At 46.1% G+C, this 13,751-nt stretch overlaps 1 protein-coding gene across 1 annotated transcript in view; it reads right to left on the bottom strand.

Moving 5' to 3' along the window:
* Kctd19 (potassium channel tetramerization domain containing 19) overlaps window positions 1-13,751 on the bottom strand; it is a 40,475-nt gene that overhangs the window by 6,531 nt on the left and 20,193 nt on the right. Inside the window, exons 3-7 of the mRNA XM_040736611.1 lie at window positions 6,423-6,573; window positions 5,126-5,317; window positions 3,976-4,107; window positions 2,216-2,426; window positions 946-1,106 (exon numbers count right to left, since the gene is read on the bottom strand). Coding sequence (XP_040592545.1) covers window positions 946-1,106; window positions 2,216-2,426; window positions 3,976-4,107; window positions 5,126-5,317; window positions 6,423-6,573 — 847 coding nt within the window. The remainder of the gene's footprint in view (window positions 1-945; window positions 1,107-2,215; window positions 2,427-3,975; window positions 4,108-5,125; window positions 5,318-6,422; window positions 6,574-13,751) is intronic.

The raw sequence follows: 13,751 nt of genomic DNA, 5'->3' as shown, positions 1-13,751 counted from the left end.
ATTCTAATTCCAAAGGCCCTATTTCTTCTTCCCTTGACTCATGTTCCTCAAGCAAGCTAGGACGCTGCTCCTGTCCATCTACACTGCCAGATCCCTCTGGTCTGTGGCTGGTAATGTCCTAGGTATGCCGCTTTCATGTGCCCACTCAGGATGGAGCTAGGAGTCCCTCTTTTTGTACAGAATTAGGCTGTAAACTCCAGAAACTGAACCCAAGTTACTTACTTTTGTTGTCTATTCTTGTCTTTCAATGTCTATTCCTACCCTGGTATATGGTGGTGCTCAATAAATGTTGAGTGTTGCGGAGTGATAGAAATATAGCTTAAATTTTACATAAAAACTTGTTAATGAGAGTTTATTAGCAAGCTGGGCATAGTAGCACATGTCAATTCCAGCACTTGGGAGGTAGAGGCAGGTGGGTCTTTGTGAGTTTGAAGCTAGTCTGATCTACACGGTGGGTTTCAGGATAACCAGAGCTACATAGAGAGACCCTGTCTTCAAAAAAAAAGAATAGTTTATTAACTAAAATATTGCATTTGGACTAACTTGGATCCTAGTTTGACCACTGTGTAATTTTAATTTGAACAAATTCGTCCTTGTGCCTCTGCTCCATTCTAAATGGATCCGTGAACCATTTCTTCCTGACTGACTGAGAAGAACAAATGGCAGCTCATATTAGCTCCTGGGACTAGGCAGGCATGCTCTTGGGGATCGGTGCAGCCCCAGATACAGCATCCCTGTCTGTAGTTGTGAGGTATACTGTGGAACCGAAGGTGAGGAGGAGACATATAACATGAAAGTTCCACCTATCTCTCCTTTCTCTTCCACTTACACTTCTTGACTCTGGCCCTCCTCTCCTTTCCTCTCTAGTCTCTAGACCCCCCCCCTGATGCTAATCTCAAACACAGAAACTTTACTGTGTTTGAGCACAATAAAGTAAAAATTTACTGAGCATATCTGTGGGTGGTAAAGTCCTCGGCTCCAGATGAGTCTTCAGAGCCACTTTCATTGGCTCATAGGTGATGTCCCTCTTGTCCAGGAAAGCACAAAGCTCATACACCTCAGAGATGGTCTCAGTCAGGGGCAGCCGGCAAGTGCCCAGCCAATTCCTGCCCAGAGGAAAGCCTGTTATGAAGCACTGTAGTACTATCCCTTAAAGGAGTCTTGCCTATAAACTTCCTGTGACCAGGGTGTCTGGTCATGGCACTTCCTAATGTGGCACCAGAAGAATCATTTCCTTGCTTTAACTTGGTGATTCTTTTAAAAGAGAATAAGCCTAGACATAAGCTCACCTCTTCAGACCTATTTCAGTAGGGCCAACTAAAACCATTCAATTCAAGCCTTAGAACATGAGCTAGGCCAAAACCCAGCCACTTCCTTCCTGTCTTCTTATATAAGTATCTGCTGGACACCATGATCCATGGTGTGGCTGTCAACTATGGCTTTGAGAGATTACTAACATCCTTTGTACCTAGAAAGAGACTAAGGTATGAACACCAATCCTCTAGTCCAACCCTCCTTCAAAAGCACTTGTACATTGTAAGTGGACATTATAAGTGGACATGTCTGGGAGAGATGAGCCTAAAAGTATAGGCCTAAAGGTTCTAAAATGACACAATTAGGTCAGGTAACCCTTTCCCCAGAGAACTGGGAATACCCACTCCTTATCTTCAGTACTAACGAATTTTGTAGCACTAACAGAGTTGTTCCTTTTTAGAACCCTTCTATAGAAATGTAAAGTAATCCATGCCCTGGCACTAACAGGGCATTCTGACTCATTTCTCAAGCAACTGCACCCTCTGGGAAACCTGTCCTGCCTTGTTTCTCAGGTGACCACCCTGGGCTCTAGAAAACCTCCTAAGATTGGAGAGAACCTTTGCTTGCAAAGAGGTTTCCTCAGGGTATCCAGGACTCCAAAGAATGACTGTAGCCTGGTAACCTCAGACCTAGCACAGGGAAATGAGTGACAGAAAACAGAAAAATGGAACACCCAGAGCTTTGAAAATTGGTCTTAGCCTGATCCTCAGAGGCCCAAACCTGGTAGTGATGGCGGTGAAAGAGGTGAAATAGTGAGGTGTCGCGAAGACGCCTTTCTCCTGCAGCTCATGGGAAAGGCTTGAGGTTGTGTCCCAAAGTAAGGACATCCCAAGATGTCCCAAGATGGACAGAGCCCAGGCTGATGGGACAAAGTGGTTTCCTGAGACAAACTGGGACTTACTTGACATGCTGGAAGAGGACCCCATTCCCTGTGATGTACAGTCTGCTTCCATCCAGCGTGCTCTCAATGCGAAGCTGTCCCAGTGCAGAGTCTGGGTACTTGACCAGAAGGCCCAGTGCCATCATGTACAATGGTTTCACAGACTCCAGACTAGCTGTACGCACCCCCTTCCCAGGGCTTGGAGGAGGACAGGAGGTCCGGGAACAACCACCTGTGTTAGGGAGAAACGGATGACTCCTAGGCCTTTGATCATACCCGAATTGAACACTGTGGGTTCTCCTGCTACCCCAGTTACAGCTTAAGTGGTGAGATGGCAGTTGTTTGCTTACACAGTCCAAATTTGGATCACTTTAACATCAGTGGAACTTTGTGTACTAGTTAAGTTTACAGGCTAAAACTCTTGAGAGCTGACATACTAGGAACACTGAGCCAGCTGACAAGCTTTCAGGAGTTTTCTTTTTTTTTTTTTTTATAGGATCACTATATACACCAGGCTGTCCTCAAACTTGTGATCCTCTTGCCTGTCTCCCAAGTGCTGGGATTATAGGTGTGCACTACCATGTCCCTCAGTCTCCTGCTGGAGGATTGTCTTATCTCCAGTTTTCAGAGCAGCCCTTTAGCAGTCTGCAGATGAACAAACTGTATTCTCGGCTCTGCCTGACATTGTGTTTTAGGGACAATTACCAGTAATTTCAGCATTTGAGCTGTGTCCCCTTCCAAGGGCTATAAAAGATCCTTGGTTATGATAACCTGTAACACTCTCCCCATATCACAAAACCATGGTTTCTGAGAACCAGAAGCTGTTGGAAAAGGAGCTGAACTAACATTCCTCTTAGTAAAGTAGGTCTTGGCACAGGTTCCTGAGATTTGCTGCAAGATGCCACTCCTCCAATACAGGAAGGACATTCCATTAGCCTGGGAAAAGGCTGAGCCTCATTCCATGGGACAACCATACAACCAGGCCAAACTTCACATATGTAAGACAGTTCCTTACTTTTGTTGTTGTTTTGGTAGCTCTGTAATTTGAAAAGGTTCTACACACTTAAAAGGCCAGCTGCCCCCCTTACTCTCCCCCGTGTCTGTGTCTGCCCCCATCCACGAAGCTAGCTTCCTGAGGCACACACGATAGTTTCCATAGATGTGCAGTATGAGCGGATGAAAGGCCAATCAAAACTGTGAAGAGGAACAGCCGGAATGAGGCGAAACCAGGAGCACAAAGGTCTGACCTGGCCAAGGGTCAGGAAATGCTAGGAAGAAGCAGAAGCAGGCAGAGAAGTCAAAGAATGTGAAATGAGGTGGGTGAGGGGAGGAGAAATTGGGCAAGGGGTAACTGAAGAACTGGCAGGAAATATGCCCAGTCATTTCTTCTTTACCTGTTCCTGGAAGAGGAAAGATGCCAGTTGCAAGTGGAATCCTAGGATTTCCACAGACAGATAGCACCTGCCTAGGAAGCTTGTCATCAGGCCCAACCTACTTCTCAGGCCACTGTAGCCTGGTTTCCCACCCAGGGTGGGTGCCTCCTGCTCCAGGCTAAGCAGTCCTCCCTTTGGCCCTGGCTTTGGGTGCAATACTGAGTAGAGAGGGCATACGGGGTGGTAAGCCAAATTCCTTTTCTCAGATTCTGTCAGTCACAATGCCTGTTTCTCACTACCACCCAAGTCCAAAGTGACTGTAAGGGGGGATGTTTGCTCTTGCCTTTAGTAGTTCAAGCCCAGACTTTTAGACTATCAAGGGAAAGCCAAAGTTCCTGGGCAACATACCTATATTCATCCGGTACAGCCGTACAGCTTCTGTAAGCTCAGGGATTTCCAGAATTTCTACTTCTGCTTCTAACACATCTATATTGGAGAAGTTATCTGGTAGTAAAATCTTGTGGGATCGGAGAAAATTCACTTGAAAAGCAAAGAGAAATACCGTGAGTTAACGAAGCATAGTCATGACTAATCTGTCCATGCCCTGGCAGATTCTTAGTGCTTCATCTTATGTTAGGCTCTCCTTGTTTGGAAACAATTGCTAAACATACCTGATTAGGTTTGCTTTGAGGCAGTGGTTTTCAAAGACCCCAGATTGCTTTGTTTTCCTATGTCTGAGTCCATGGGTGTTGCCGCCCCTAGCCTAGCCTGGCCTGGCACTCCCAGGCCCTCTTTGTGAACAAAAGGCCTTGAGAGTTACCCTGAGAGTCTTGACCCAAGAGCAGGTCATTCCAAAAGAGGGAGTTGTCTTGTTAGAGAGGCCTGGCTGAGCCTGAGCTGCCAGGTGGTGCTTGCAGTCTGTCCCTGCTGGGTTGCAGTGTGGGAGGCAGAGAACCAACACTAAGTCTCTGTGTGAATCAACTCAGAGATTCAGAAGCACAGCACAAACAACTTCCTAGGTGACTTTGAATCTGGATAGCTGGACCTCAAGCATTTGGCCAAGCCCCTGACCTAACTTAGTGTTTATTGTCCTGTCCCTTTAGGTGCTTGTCTACTGCTCTGGTTATCTAGATAGCAGAGAGGCTATTCAGTTCACAGGCCAGCAAAGCCAGTCCTGGGGCAGTGTGGGAAGAGGGCTCCTTCTGGTAGGATGAGAGATCTCATGCCTCCTTAGCTCAAGCTGCACATTCTATGAGATTCTGGAGAAACTGTAATCATTCACTCCCTTTCTTTGCACTCCAAGTATAATGGAAGGCAGAGTAGGTAGGATCTTTGAAACAACCCTATTTCCTTGCCTTATACTGAGAGCAGCTGAGGCCTAGAGCTAGCTAGAAACAAAGTATGAGATGCAACCAGTGTCCTCACCATCAACTCCTGTGGTCCTTAACACTACCTTTAGGAAGTTTCGGTGCCCCGTTATAGCTAGGCCATCACAAAAGAATAGGAACTAAAACAGCACTGAGCTACACTGGGCTTGGTGGAAAGGGTAAGTGGCTACCAATGAAGCGGAACTCGCTGCACTCGCACTCGATCAGGGCCACAGTTTCAGCCAGCCACAGCAGGTTGTCTTCTGTCACTAGGCTTGGGTACTTGGCTACCAGGTCGAGGGGCAAGAAGCAGTAGTGCACTTCTTCCTCTGTGTCTAACAGGGGTGTGTCCATGAGGCCCAAAGGCGCCTTATCATGAAGACCTGGAAGAGAAGGGACAGAGTGTCACCACCTCCCTGACCTAGGGTCCCAGAGGAGTTGGGGGCCACCCATGGGACAGTCTCTGTCATATGCTTCTTTCTCCCTTTTTCTCTTTCAGATGTGTACTTAAGGTTAAGAAGGAGAACTGTTTTTGTATATTTTTTGTTTGTTCTACAGACAGTGAACAGATATTGAATGGTAAGACATTTTGGCATATGTACTCAAAGTCACTAAATTCGGTTATCCATGTCTCTTCTTTAAGATTTATTTTTATCTATATGTATGAGTATTTTGCCTGTATGTATATATGTGCACCATATAAAGGCCAGACAAGGGCATCCGATTCTCTGGAACTGGAGTTAAGACAGGTGTGAGCTGCCACATTGGTGCTGGATCCTCATCAACAGCAGCAAGTACTCTTAATGCTGAGTCATTTCTTTAGCCCATCCATGGGCTTTCTCTTTATATTGTTAAAAAATTAATTTTCAATTTACATACCAACTCCAGTTCCCCTTCCTCCCCTTCTCCAGTCCTTCAGCCTCCTTCCCACCCCCACCCACTCCTCAGAGGGGTAAGGTCTTCCTTGGGAAGTCAACAAAGTCTGGTATACCAGGTTGAGGCAGGACAAAGCCCCTCCCCACTGTATCAAGACTGAGCAAGTTATCCCACCCCTCCACGATCTTTCTAGATTAAACAAATGCTTTTGACTCCTCTGGAAGCCTACACTCCATTAATAATCATGGATTCCTGATGTCCCACCATAGGTTAGCTTATATACTGCAAGGGACTTAGAAGCCTGAGATCACTTGGGCACCTTTGTGTGGTGGCTGGAGTTAATTTGAAATGATGACAGAGCCTTAGTTTTTTAGGGGGGATTGGAAAACATCATATAGCCTAAATAAAGCGAGATGCAGTGGCATGGGAAGGCCCAAGGTGCTGAGTTCCAGTAGACATGCAGCATGCCGAGGACAGGCTGCCAGTACTAGGTCAAAAGAGATGACTGAAAAGAGAGACACCGTCCAGAACTAGCTTGAATGGACGTTAACGTCTGTCGGGTGAAGAGAGAGGAACTAGTGACTTCACATGTGGGCCTACCAATGGCCATACCTGTGAAGGCTGGGCTTTTTATTGGAAATTCGGAGGGCTTGCTGATGCACTTCCATGTCCGCCAGTAGTTCAGAGACGCTCTCTCAGCAACAGGAATGTCCGCAGGCCGCACACGGAGGTGGTGCTTCCCTTCCTTCAGATTCTCCAGGGTCTGTCACATAAAGAAGGGTGCTACCTTGAAAGATCCTAACCTCATAACCTACTTTTCTTTACATTCAGTACTCAAAAAAATATTGTCTCGCAGCCGGGCGGTGGTGGCGCACGCCTTTAATCCCAGCACTCGGGAGGCAGAGGCAGGCGGATCTCTGTGAGTTTGAGGCCGGGCTGGACCAACAGCCTCCAAAACAATACAGAGAAACCCTGTCTCGTAAAATAAAAAAAAAATAGTCTCATTTGCTTGGAACAGTATTTTAAAATACACTGAATCAGTCACAAAATGTAAAAATTTAAAGTTGTAAGATGGCATGGTAATAATTCAAAATCCCAATGATTATTTTTCATCTGAGTTTGAAGCAGTTTTTGTCTTCCAATTTTATGTTGAGTAACAGGGTTTTTTTTTTCTTGAAAGATATATGGAGATTTTTTTGTTTTGTTTTGTCTTTTTCAAGACAGGGTTTCTCCATGTAACAGTCCAGGCTGTCCTGGAACTTACTTTGTAGATCAGGCGGGCCTCACCTCAAACTCACAGAGATACACCTGCCTCTGCCTCTGCCTCTGCCTCAGGAGTGCTGGAATTAAAAGTATGCACAACTACTGCCTAGCTTTTCCTTTTTTTTTTTTTTTTTTAAGACAGGGCCTCAGGCAGCACAGCCCACCTCAAACCCACTGTATAGCCAAGGATGCACTCCTTGCACTCCTTGATCTCCTAAGCATTGAGATTACAGGTGTTTCCCATCGTGCTCAGAAACACAGTAATTTCTCTTTAGTCATTGGGAACTTGGTATCTTCTAGTATTGTCCTTAACAGTTCAAAAGCTCTGATCTTTCATGATTGTTGTGATTTGCTCATTACGTGTATTCATTCTCACTCTGGAAAGTAGTCTAACAGTGAGGTTAAGATACAATAAAATTTTTGCGCAGGGTTATGTATTTTTCAAATCACTTTCACATATATTTGTTTAACTTGAGAGACAGATGTGGTGAGTGCTTTGCTGATGAGACAGTTGAGCTCAAAAGCCATTATGGAACTTGCACAAATGGTCTCCCAAGTTCAGAGCATCTTGGTTTGAGTGAACCAGTGGCCAGCAGTGGAGCATACCACCTAAGAAAGGTGGGTTAGGGATCTTCATTCCACCCTTACCTGAGTGCCCATTCTCCGTCTCAGTCCTGCAGGGAACAGATTAAACCAAAGTTTTCTGACCTCACACTAGTGTTTTCCTAATAAACTGTTGAACACAACATGATAAGTGATCCTGTATAGGCACCATCCATATGATTAGCTTTCTCCTCTAAGAACCTTGTGACAGACAGAAAGCCTCCGATTCAGTAACAACAAAAGAAACTGCTAATAATTGCTAGCTCCCCAGGTGGGAAGCCCCTGTTGAGTTTGCTCTTGGAATCCTAAGTATTGAGAAGAGCCATCTGGTGGCCATATATAGGAACTGGCCCTCTCATAAGTGCTTAAGGTCTCAAAAGGAGGCAGGCCAGCCAGAGTGGGGATATCTATAGGGCCTGAGGGAAGACTGAGCAATAGCAGGGTTATAGAGAGTATTTTCCTGGAACATCAAGTAATGAAGGAGACTGCATATGTGCAATATTGGGAAGGGAGTGTTGAGAAATACTGCTTTGCTCGGTTCCTTCCTGCTTAAAGTCAAAGAGTTCTTGGCTTGGAGAAAAGGAAGGCATGAAAAGACTGGGGAGATGGTTCATTGACATGCTTGCTGCACAAGTATCAGAACCCTCCAGAGGCCATGTTAAAGGTGCGACAGCGCGCACATCTGTAGTTCTAGGACTGGGAAGGCAGAGACAGGTAGATAGATCCCTCGAACTTGCTAGCCATCCAATCAAACTGAGTTGTTGAACTCCAGGTTCAGCGAGAGACTCTGACTCAAAAAATAAAAAGGTGGTGAACAACTGAGGATGACAACTTGGACAACCTCCACTGGCATCCCCCCCCCCACGCACACATGTTCACTGGTACAACCTCCACTGGCACCCCCACACACACACACATGTTCACTGGTACAAACACACATGGATATAGGAGCCAACAGTTTGTATATTATGAGGCAAGTTTCAGCATCAGTTACAAATTGTATGGCTCCTCAGGAACTCTGGAACTGTTTTCCATCATTAAGGAACCAGCTTTCTGTTCTCTCCTGGCTTAGGTATGCACCCAGCTTTAGCTTCCGTGTCAAAGTGTCAGCTCTCTGGGGGAGGGAATCGATCAGAGAAAGGTTTCTGTAAGGGCAAATAGTTTTCCTTGGGCAAACAAAATTTACGATGAGATGCCAGAATGGTGACTGAGTAGTCACAACAGAGTGTGCGTTGTAAGTGGGGAAACACGGAATCAAGGTGGAGGTTGACAGCTTCAGTGTTTTTGCTGAGAAGTGGGACAGAAGAAGGAAAACGGTGACTGTGTCCAGGAAGGACAGGATAGGGCAAGGTGGGTAGAGGTGTACGTTCAGCCCACACCCCTGCCTTGAACATGCCGTTGTCTGAGGCTGAAGGAGGAAAGGTGATGGATCGAGAGTAGAAAACAAGAGCCAAAGAGCAGGGGATCACGCAAGCTGCCTGAGGAGTTTTGATGGCTCTCTTGGTTAATAAAAAGATGTGTTGGCTGTTTGTTTTGTTTGCTTTTACATCCCAACTACAGCTTCCCCTCCCTCCACTCCTCCCAGTCCCTCCCCCATCTCCTCCCTTCTCTCTGCCCTTCCTCCATCCACTCCACTTCTTTCCAGAAAAGGGCAGGCATCCCATGGGTATCAACCAAACATGGCATATCAAGTTGCTGTAAGACCAGGCCCCTCCCATATATTAAGGCTGAGTGAGACAACCCCAACCCAGTATGAAGAAGAGATTCCCAGAAGCAGGCGAAAGAGTCAGAGATACCCCGGTCCAACTGCTAGGAGCCCCACATAAAGACCAAGCTACACAACTGTAGCATATATGCAGAGGTTCCTAGGTCAGCCCTATGCAGGCTCCCTGGACCAGCCTCTCTGGGGCATTTTCTTGGTTGGCGATTGATGTGGGAGGCCCAGCTCACCATGAGAGGTACCAATCCTGGCTAAGTGGTACTGAGTTGCAGAAGAAAGCAACACCTTTAATCCCAGCACTTGGGAGGCAGGTGGATCTCTGAGTTTGAGATCATCCTGGGCTACAGAGCAGTTCCAGGACAGTCAGAACCATTTAGAGAAGCCCTATCTTGAAAAAAACAACCAACCATAACAAACAGAAAACCAGGAGGAGCAAGTCAGTAAGTAGCACTCCTTCACAGCTTCCGCTCCTATTCCTGCCTCCAATTACCAACCTCACTTCCCTAAGTGGTGACATGCACCTGAGAGTTTTAAGATGAAATAAACCCTCTCCTCAACAAGATGTTTATGGTTATGATGTTTTATCACAGAAATAAAAACCCTGAGACAAAAGATTTAAATTAGTAACTGTTACTTGAATATTTATTGTATCTTCATCCAAATAGATAGCTAGATTCCATCTTCTGCCTCTCCACTTTCTCTGCTTACTCTCCATACAGTAACCTTTAAGACATACCAAATAATCTAAATCCTATCTGAAAAAGTCAGTGCTAGTTATTGCCTGTGGGATCCAGTCCAAACTTGCCTTAGCATTGCACATAAGGTCCCACACAATCAATGGGAGCAGCATGAGGCCCTTGAACCAGAACAAACAGGTTTAAATTCTGTCTCTGGCCGGGGGTTGGTGCTCATGCCTTTAATCCCAGCACTCAGGAGGCATAGGCAGGTGGATCTCTGTGAGTTCCTTGAGTTTGAGGCCAGCTGGTCTACAGAGTAAGTTCCAGGAAAACCTCCAAAGCAATACAGAGAAACCCTGCCTCAAAACAAAACAAAAAATTCTGACCCTGTTCTAAAATCTATCATTTTAATTCTAAGCATATTTATTCTGCTATCCTCTGACAACAAAGCAGGCCTTATTACTCTGTGTGTGTGTGTGTGTGTTGTGTACACTGAGGATTAAATCTAGGGCCTCATGCATGATAGGCAAGCCCCCTACCACTGAGCTATATCCATTCACCTATTTATTTAGTATCTATCTCTGTGTGTACACATGCATGCCATGCCTGCAAATGGAAGTCAGAGGACAACTTTCAGGAGTCCGTTCTACCTCTCCCCCACATGGGTTTTGAGACGGAGCTCAGGTCATCAGGCTTGGCAGGCAGCAAGCACCTTTGCCTGCTGAGGCATCTCACACTGGTCTCCTCTTTAAGGGGGAAAAAAAGATTTATCTAGGTGTGGTGGCAGGTGCCTTTGAATTCAGCACTCAGAAGGCAGAAGCAGGTGGATCTCTGTGAGTTCTAGGCAGTCTAGTCTACATAGTGAGTTCCAAAAAGCCAGAGCTATATTGAGAGACACTCTCAAAAATTTTAAGGAAAAAAGAGGCTTATTTCATTTGGTGTGTGTATGTATGTATGTATGTATGTATGTATGTATGTATGTGCTCACAAGTGAAGGTGTCTATGGAGGTCAATGTCCTGGGATCCACCCGAGGCTGGATTTATAGGTCGTTGTGAACTGCCTGATATGGGTACTGCAAAGCAAACTTAGGCCCTTTGCAGGAGCAGTACTTGCCCTTAATTGCCCAGCATCTCTCAGCCCTGTTCCCACCTTAAAAAATTCTGAGACAAGGTCTCACTAAGTTTCCTAGGCTATGAGCTCCATAGTCCAGGTGGGCCTTCAACTTGTGATCCTCTTCCCTCAGCCTCACAAGGGACTGGGATTACTGGCTGTTCCAGGTCTGGTTATTATTACTTTTTTTTCCTCACATGGGAAACAGGGCCAAGGAAAACATAAGGGATTTAGTCCTCCAAGTAAGTTAAGATGCTGGGAGTGGAGACTAGGATTTGAGAGTCTGGACTTTTTTTTTTAATTAAAAATTCTTGCTGGGCAGTAGTGGCAAATGCCTTTAATCCCAGTACCTGGGAGGCAGAGACAAGCAGATCTCCAAATTCAAGGTCAGCCTGGTCTACATAGTGAGATAGTGAATTCCAAAAGAGCCAGGGCTACACAGAGAAACCCTTTCTCCTAACAAACAAACAAAAAAGATCTTTTTATGTGTATGTCTGTGTTACAAGAGGCTAGAAGGCAGTATTGGATACTGGGACTCAAACCCATGTCTTTTCTTTTTTAAATAAATTTTTATTTAAATTACAAACAATCTTATTTTACATATCAATCCCAGTTCCCTCTCCCTCCCATCCTCCCATATCCCCCACTATTCCCCCATCCCACCCCCCATGCACTACCCAGGGAGGGTGAAGCCTCCCATGGGGAATCATCAAAGTCTGTCACTTGATTTGGGGCAGAATCTTCCTCGTGTATCTAGGCTGAGAGTATCCCTCCATAGGGAATGGGCTCCCAAAGCCCATTCATGCATTAGGGATAAATATTGGTTCCACTGCCAGAGGCCCCACAGACTACCCAGGTTCCCCAACTGACACCCACGTTCAGGGGGCCTGATTCAGTCCTATGCTGGTTCCCCAGCTGTCAGACTGGGGTCCGTGAGTTTCCACTTGTTCAGGACAGCTGTCAAACCCATGTCTTTAGAACAACCAGTCCTCTGAGCCATCTCTCCAGCCCAGAGTCCAATGTCTTAACCACTGTTTTCTGCACATTTCTCTCTATAAGCTTCCAAGTTGAATTCACGTCTGTTCTCTTCACTAGCACACAACATCTCCATATTTCAAGTTTCTCACATATAAAGTAAGGACAATAAAATCTGTAAAGTATTGTGAGGATTATAGCCAAAATTATATTAACTACCTTCTTCTTGGTGGTTACACCCCAAACTATTTTTATGGCTTCATCTTCCAATGTTCGGTTTTCAAACCAACATCAATGACACTGAATTCCACAAAACGCACAAAGTACACCATGTTCTTTGATGCTGCCTCAGCACTTTTTTTTTTTTTTTGTTTTGTTTTATGAGACAGGGTTTCTCTGTACTGTTTTGGAGGCTGTCGGTCCAGCCCGGCCTCAAACTCACAGAGATCCGCCTGCCTCTGCCTCCCGAGTGCTGGGATTAAAGGCGTGTGCCACCACTGCCTGGCCTGCCTCAGCACTTTTTAATGCTTCCACCTGCGTGTGTGTGTGTGTGTGTGTGTGTGTGTGTGTGTGTGTGTCCCCGCATGCACACATCATCCTCAGGAACATCATCTACTTCCTTTGAGACAGGGTCTCTCATTAGTCTGGGGCTCATCAATTAGGTAGTTTGGTTGACTGGTGAGCCCCAGTGAGTCTCCTACCTCCATGTACACATTGTTAGGATTATCAGCCTAGCCACCATGCCTGACTTTTTTTTTCCTTTTTTTTTTTTTTGGTTTTTCAAGACAGGTTTTCTCTGGGTAACAGTCCTGTCTGTCCTGGAACTCACTCTGTAGACCAGGCTGGCCTTGAACTCAGTGATCCACCTGCCTCTGCCTCCCAAATGCTGGAGATTAAAGGCCACTACCACCTGGCCCATGTCGGACATTTCCATGTGGGTTCTGGGGATCAAATTCAGAGACAAGCACTCTACTGACCAATGCATCTCCGTTCTCCCCCCATCCTGCCTCAACTTTATGTACGCTATCCCCTCTGCCCCAGAAAACTCCTCTTCCCATTTCTTTAGCTGCAGAACCTGGTGCCTCTTCCAGCCAGTGTCAGTCATCACCCCGTCCTTCGTTACCACTAACACATACACACTTCTCTCCATAAGCTTCTGGGTTGGATCCGGGCCAGCTCTTTTCTCTGTCCTCAGGTGCCTGCTAGAGGACTGGGTTCATGAGCCCATCTAATAGAGAGGAAGTGCTTGGAATTATGTGAAAGAAAGACTGCAGGAAACTGGAGCTGGAGGCCTGGGTCTTCTGGAAAGAAAGGCAGAGAAGTGGACTGCACTCACACAACGAGGAAGACCCTCGATGTCCAAAACTACAGGAAAAGCGAGCACACACAGCTAGAAGGCAGTGAAGACGATGGCTGCAACTTGGCACCTGAGAGACAGTAGACTTACTGGGGAGGGACCACAATGAGAAAGGACACTCAGAGAGAATGGCAGGGAAAAGGGCTCAGTGCGAGTTTGATTGGTGGTGGACAGAAGACAAAGTACACAATAGAGGAAAGAGGGGGAGACAGGGAAGTCCTGGAGACAGACACCG

Source organism: Mesocricetus auratus, unplaced genomic scaffold (genome assembly GCF_017639785.1).
Source record: "Mesocricetus auratus isolate SY011 unplaced genomic scaffold, BCM_Maur_2.0 Super-Scaffold_100062, whole genome shotgun sequence".
NCBI classification, from domain to species: Eukaryota; Metazoa; Chordata; class Mammalia; order Rodentia; family Cricetidae; genus Mesocricetus; species Mesocricetus auratus.
Note: the sequence above shows the minus strand (reverse complement) of the source record. Positions and strands in the feature narration are given on the sequence as shown.